Source organism: Odontomachus brunneus, unplaced genomic scaffold (genome assembly GCF_010583005.1).
Source record: "Odontomachus brunneus isolate Ranch 3 - 2012 unplaced genomic scaffold, Obru_v1 Obru_scaffold_017, whole genome shotgun sequence".
Classification (NCBI taxonomy): Eukaryota; Metazoa; Arthropoda; class Insecta; order Hymenoptera; family Formicidae; genus Odontomachus; species Odontomachus brunneus.
Window position 1 is genome coordinate 3,067,147 of NW_022639467.1, and position 6,888 is coordinate 3,074,034.

At 38.2% G+C, this 6,888-nt stretch overlaps 2 protein-coding genes across 7 annotated transcripts in view; both read right to left on the minus strand.

Annotated features, from left to right (window-relative positions):
• The window catches only part of LOC116841708 (cytosolic carboxypeptidase-like protein 5), an 8,260-nt gene extending 5,210 nt beyond the window's left edge, over window positions 1–3,050 (minus strand). The window contains exons 1-7 of the mRNA XM_032809998.1: window positions 2,433–3,050; window positions 1,929–2,218; window positions 1,486–1,824; window positions 1,122–1,393; window positions 831–984; window positions 458–557; window positions 57–381 (exon numbers count right to left, since the gene is read on the minus strand). Coding sequence (XP_032665889.1) covers window positions 57–381; window positions 458–557; window positions 831–984; window positions 1,122–1,393; window positions 1,486–1,824; window positions 1,929–2,218; window positions 2,433–2,547 — 1,595 coding nt within the window. The 5' untranslated portion in view covers window positions 2,548–3,050. The remainder of the gene's footprint in view (window positions 1–56; window positions 382–457; window positions 558–830; window positions 985–1,121; window positions 1,394–1,485; window positions 1,825–1,928; window positions 2,219–2,432) is intronic.
• A 173-nt stretch (window positions 3,051–3,223) lies between these two features.
• On the minus strand, window positions 3,224–6,393 carry LOC116841709 (translation factor GUF1 homolog, mitochondrial). 6 transcript variants are annotated; one of them, XM_032810003.1, is made up of 8 exons: window positions 6,273–6,289; window positions 6,051–6,098; window positions 5,131–5,940; window positions 4,761–4,997; window positions 4,422–4,687; window positions 3,931–4,145; window positions 3,607–3,819; window positions 3,224–3,544 (listed from the first exon to the last, which is right to left on the minus strand). In XM_032810003.1, the coding sequence occupies exons 2-8, from the start codon at window positions 6,065–6,067 to the stop codon at window positions 3,419–3,421; spliced, it is 1,884 nt and encodes a 627-aa protein (XP_032665894.1). In that variant the 5' UTR covers window positions 6,068–6,098; window positions 6,273–6,289; the 3' UTR covers window positions 3,224–3,418. The 6 variants fall into 6 exon arrangements, with proteins under 6 accessions (XP_032665894.1, XP_032665893.1, XP_032665892.1 ...); XM_032810002.1 differs by having other exon boundaries at window positions 5,131–5,943; XM_032810001.1 differs by lacking the exon at window positions 6,273–6,289 and having other exon boundaries at window positions 6,051–6,266.
• Between the last annotated feature and the right edge of the window lie 495 nt (window positions 6,394–6,888).

Consider the following 6,888-nt stretch of genomic DNA (forward strand, 5'->3'; position numbering starts at 1 on the left):
AGAGAGAGAGAGAGAGAGAGAGAGAGAGAGAGAGAGAGAGAGAGAGAGATACTCACATAATATACATGTTTCGTTCTGCAAAATTGCACGACGCAAAGTGAAAATGCGGGTTATTGATAGACATCAATTTCGGTAGTAGCATGCACGTAATAGTGTCTTCTGGATCGGTAAAGTGATTTCCGTACATAAAGACACCTTTCTTCGAAGCGTGACCATGAAGATCGATATATAAATATAATCCGGAATTATCCAAAGATTTTGCTACTTCGCCCGTACCGATAGCTGTATAAATCATTTTATCGTTCGCTTCATCTTCCGCGATGTTGGCATCTTTTTCATTTTCTTTAGATAATCGTTCTTTAGATCTTTCGTTCTGCATGTCTGTAAATAATAAGAATAAATCAGGGTGAATTAGAAATGATCACACAATCATGCTTGTACAAAACAAGTATCGTACCGACTACTGCATCGTCCAATTTTTTTAGAGTTAGTAAATGTTTCTTGTTAGCCTCGATAGTACTCGATCTGTTCTTCTCATCCAGTGACATAAGTGTTACCTTTGAAAGAAATATGTAAGTATAATAGTAATATAAAGCATGATACATTTCTCATACATACATACAGAGAGAAAGAAAGAGAGAGAGAGTATGCTATCACTACGATGTAAGATATATTAAATATAAACGTTAATTTTTTTCAAAATTTGTGCGCAATCTCATATTAGCAATACACACACACACACACACACACACACACACACACACACACACACACACACATATATATAAAAGAAAGATAATTGAAAGAAATCCTGTAAATTTATAACGTACTTGTTGCAACAGTCTTGCGGTTGTGTCACGTACAGCATTTGCTATTGAAGTAGTCGAATTTATAACATTTACATCGCTCTTTGCAATCTCTAAATTAATAGTCGATAGTTCGTCAGTTGATTCATTTGGTAGTTGATAAGAATAGTGATAATATCTGAAAAAACGTATATATATATGTGTACACATGTTATATAGAGAGTTTGTTTATATATATCTCACACACTATTAAAAGATACATCAAGTAATTTTTTTCCAGACACTAAGATGATCAAATTTGTCAAAGTTTATCACCTTATCAAGTTTCTTGCAGCATATATCGTGGGGTGATGCACTTCAGAAGGGTTTAAATAAACTCTGTTTAGATTTACCCCTCTAGTGTCCATTCGGTAATGACCTCTGGCAACGCCATCAGGATTGAGCATTGGTACTAATTTGAACACATATAGTCGACGTAAAACGATTGCGATTTGGTCTTCGCGATTTAGTAAAAAATTGAGAAAACCATTCAGAACAAAACTTGATGGTGTCTCGCCTGGATGGACTCTGGCACTAATAAAAATTATCTGGACACATACAATGTATAATCATATATATTGAAAGGAATTTTGTGAAATGAATGAAAGGAATCTTTGTACTTTTCTTTCATTATACATACTTTCTTATCCCAAAATTTGTAAGGCCTCTCCTCACTTTCTTCAGGAAACATATTGTTCAGTCTATCTTCTCTCTCCGTTGATATGTTATGATAAGAGCTTATTGTTAATACATCTAGTCTACGGCTCTCCAGAGATTTTATCGCACATTCTCTGTGATAATAGATATCGTCCACACACGTTACATTACGTTTACCCATTCTCACATCAATTCTTTTCAAGTAATTTTGCAAATCGGTATATGAGAATGGATAGGTGAAAGCAAAGTAAGTAATAGCTTTTGTATTTTCCGGGGTAGAATAGAGGAACGATAAAGTAAAGTCGCTTCCTCTCTGGTCAAGCTGCAACACATTAGATTGTACACCATGTAACTGTATCGACCAAGCTGGTCACAATATCGTGTTACTTTCAGATATATTTATACAATGATAAATGTTGCAATTACAGTGTATGTAGGTTTTTCACGTATCCGTTCCCAATGCAAGTGTCCTGGTACAATCTTAAAGACTGGACACATCCCTTGACTGAACATTTTGACTTGCTTGTTTAAATTGACTATATTAAATCTGACAGAGGAATTCGGACAACCGCATCGTACTCCAAAGTAAAACCATGTTCTGTTATTGTTTTGATATTGCGTACCGTGACAGTCGTGTTTAGTCCACAAGTTGAACTCATAATCCAATGTATCCTTTGAGTTTGAGCCATCCAATTTGCCTTCGACTTCATAAGCATCTAGAAATAGTGAAACGATATTGTATTTCTTACGTAACAGGTACATTTTGTACACTTGCTTTTGATACGAATATTTACACGAATTTTTCTTTATTCAATTAATCGCTTGACAACAGAAACATATTAACGCGCGCGCACGCACAGTCGTACATGCTACACCATACACACGATCATAGGCATCATCGATTGAACGTTCAAAAAATAACTTTGTTACCTTTATTAGAAACATCCGCTATTTTCACTTGTTCCACTTTGGCCAGATTAGCCGAATCGAAGTTGTTGAAAAACACAAAGCCACCGCAAGCAATGTTCTCGACCATACTCGCCATGACGCGCAAAGATTACGTCTGCTGCAAGATTGGTGAGCGAGTTAGACTCGTTCATGTGTGCTCAACTGTCAATGCTCGTGATAACGCGATTAGGGCGTCCAATTATTCGTTGCCCATCCGCGACTCGGGTTTTAGATACGGTCGCGAAAGCATTTTCGCGATTTCGATAACGGTATCATTCTCATCGGCACGTATCTGACAGCTGTCAAACAACCATACGATCTCCTTCTCAGAGGTCACACTGAAGCGTCTCGGAGCCCTGGATATCTTCAATCTTCGATCTTCAATCTATGGCTCCAGGTCTCACTAGGGGAGTTTTGCTCCAGCGTCATTATTCCATGAAGGAGAGATTCAATCTTGATTGTTTACAGATTTTAATTTATGATGTTCAGGAACTGCAAAATGTCACGGAAGAGAGCCCTGGATACCGGTGATTCAACTACGACGTAAGATGTGTTCATCGAAACTGAAAAACTCGATACCGATAATGGTTGTGTTCAGCAGAGAGAGGCGATTGGAACGTAAAATAGCGCCATCTCTACGTACAACTTTCAAATTATCTACTACTACTACTCAACTATCGGTAACGGGGATATTCTTTTTATTCCAATCGCTTGCAGCGAAAAGAAACGATTCTTTTGAGGAATTTTACTATCACACAAGTTCTGTTAAAGAATCAAATATAATGCAAGATATATTTCACTTTACAGATATAGTTCACTTTACACATTATATATTTCAATATTTTTGGACAATTTTGTACAACACACTCATGTCACATTTTTTACGCAAACGACGCAAATAGTGCAGCGTCGGTCGATAAAATAATACGTAACAATAAATCGCGGTGACGACAGATAAATTTCCGTTCTTATTTCTTTAGTACGTTTATGAAAGTGTCTCGGGGTAACGAAATTTTACCAATCATCCTCATTTTCTTTTTACCTTCCGCTTGTTGCGCTAGTAATTTTTTTCTTCTCGTAACGTCACCTCCGTACTATAAACAAAGATCGATAAGAATCTATTTGCAATGATCTACACAAGAATGTATACACTTACTAATTTGGCTGTTACATCTTTTTTGTAAGCCTTCAAAGTTTCTCTCGCTATCACTTTACTTCCTATCACTGCTTGGATAGCTATTTCAAAGAGCTGACGAGGAATGGTTTCGAGAAGCTTAACGCACAACTTCTTACCCATTTGATAGGCCTTCTCTCTATGTACAATCGAACTCAATTCGTCCGCTATTTTTCCATTCAAGAGAATATCCAACTGAAAATAATCAAAATGCATAATCGAGAGATCGGATGAGTAAAATGCACCGACGCATTGTGAGGACAATTCCCATCGCGCGATACCTCACTTTTACTATAAAATAATTACCTTTACTATGTCAGATGACTGATAATCGTGATTTTCATAGTCGAAACTAGCATAACCGGAACTTATGCTCTTCAAAGAGTCGTGGAAGTCGACAATTATTTCGCTCAATGGCATTATATACTGCAGGGCGACTCTGTCATTACCAATAGGTTTGCTCGATTTCTCAATGCCTCGTTTATGTCGGCAAAGTGACACAATTTCACTCATATATTCAACTGTACAGTTTACAAAGGATTGATTACTCTACAAGTATCAACAATAAGAATTAAAAATTTTTCAGTCGTCATTCGATTGACGTATTCAGGGCGTTGATTTTATGGTAGCACAGAGTTGTACAGCAATGCGACAGCTTTTGTCGACAATCAAATCAATCGGTGAAGCAACTCTATTTGCTACTGTAATTTCTCAATCCGTCATAATTCCCGACAAATAAGGTTTGGAACAAGACGGAGAGAACGGATGCTTCAATTCTGGACAATAAATGTGTGTACCTGGTGTTATAATAGTCGCTACGATCGTAGGTTCATAAAATTCGTCAACGATTTGTCGATCTGGGAAATGCTCCGGATTGTTAAAAGTCACCATATCGCCTTGATATTTCGTTATATTTTTCGCCCCAAATATTTTGGCTTTGTACGTCACTGCAGGTGCTGTAACTATCGGCTGCGTACCGTACTCTTGTTCGAGACGCTGAACGAATACCTCCATGTGCAGTAATCCCAAAAATCCAATGCGCCATCCTCTTCCGAGTGCGACACTGCGACGTTTGACTTTGTTACAGCAATCTTTGTTGCTACCGTTGAGAATAGACTTGATATTAAAGCGAATACCTCGACTCCATCGTCACAGCCACGGCACTGTCGTTTAAAGCAAGTTTGTCGATGGCCGCCTGTAAAGAAGTGAATTGCGACTGATCCATCGGATATATGCCAGCAAACACCATTGGCTTCGGCGGTTTGAATCTCTCTAGAGGATCGACGAAGCACTGTCTTAGATGTAAAGTGTCACCGATGCAAGAATCTTGTGATTTCATATTGCACGAAATAGCACCAACTTGCCCTGCATATCTAAATTGACATTAAAAAAAAATGATCAATCATACCTACCTAATTCTCTTCATATAGCTTTTCTCACATGTATTCGCAACAATACGAAATATATAATCGATAACTCCAATGACAAAACAAGTGACTGACTCACATTGTCTTTATATTCTCCGCGTGAGGCCTGAGGAAAGAGATGCTTCTAATTTCATACGACTTCTTCAACAGCATAAAGTTAACATGCTCACCGACTGATAATGCACCATCTTTCACATAAATCAAGGAAATGGCACCTTTGTGCTTCTCATACCAACTGTCAAATACCAGTGCACGAAATGGCTTGTCTCTCGACACTACAGGCGGTGGAATCCTTTCGATTATAGCATCCAAAACTTTGTCGACACCGATGCCCAACTTGGCTGATATCTTTATAACATCTATATCGTCCATGCCAAACAATGCTTGTAACTGATCCTGTACTTTTTCCGGATTGGCGTTCTTTAGATCCACTTTATTGATAACCGGTATAATTACAAGTTGTCTCTCTCGCGCTAGGTAGTAATTCGCTACAGTTTGCGCTTGAACACCATCATTCGCATCGACCAGCAGTACAACACCTTGACAGGGAGCCAAGGATCGACGAACCTCTGCTGTAAAGTCTACATGACCAGGTGTATCTATGAGATTCAGAAGATATTTCCTATTTCTATATGAATAAGACAACGACGCTGTCTGAGCTTTTACAGTGATACCACGTTCTTTCTCCACTTGCAGATTGTCTAAAACTTGCTTGCCGGAATTCACTTTTATAGCACCTGTTAATTCCAGCAATCTGTCAGCAAGTGTACTCTTACCATGGTCAACGTGCGCTATTATACTAAAGTTACGAATCATTTCTATCGGTACATCGTACTCCGTGTCACTGGTCGCTGACGAAGCAAAACACCTGATCGATGAACAAGGCCATCTTCTGGAAAAAAAATTTCGATTTATACACATTTTTTATTTTACATAATAGTTCTTTCTTTCTCATATTATCAATCTTTCATTTTAAAAGAAAAGAAACGCGTTATTAACCTTTGCTTTCGAAGCATTCTTGCACTGAGAATGGCATAAGTGGTTACGCTGTGGATGAAATTGCATAAAACAGCGCGCATTGTCGAGCATACTATGTCGTACAACACGATTAAACAAACAACCATGCAGTAGTTTTATCGTATCGCTAATGATAGGAATCGACCTTCTTTACGATACGCAAAGGCTGTGTATTATTACAATTTCTATAACAAATATTCTAACCTGTTAAGCTGGTGATATGCCGGTATTCATAGGCTGCGTTCCGAAATTCACTGCCAGTAGTGAAAACCTATAGTTTATGTCACGTATACTATAGATGTTCAGTACTGGCAGTGAATTTCGGAACGCAGCCAATGGGTGCGTTCAGCGAACTCAACAGTTTCACAACAGTTGAGCAATTCGTCAATATAATTGATCTAAAATTAGAGATCTAACAGTAAGGACCAATAATCACTGACCGCTCACTGATCAGCTGTTTTCTGAACGCAGCCATAGTCGGGTCTTATTTTTAAGACTGTCTTAAGTTCATCTTCAGATACTCCGTAGCCAATGAAATGATCCGTTCATCATCTGAAGATAAACTTAAGACGGTCTTAAATATAAGATCTGACTATGAATACCGGCTATAGAAAAACTTAAGCAGTAAAACGTAAGCAGTAAGCAAATTGATCAATCACAGTCATTGATTCTTCTTACGATCCAAGAATCAATGACTGTGATTGGTCAATTTGCTTACTGCTACGTCATACTGCTTAAGTTTTTCTGTGTGCCACGGCCCTTAAGGTCTCTCTCTCTCTCTCTTAGCATGTTCGACTGGCTCTGGGTTAACCCACTCTGG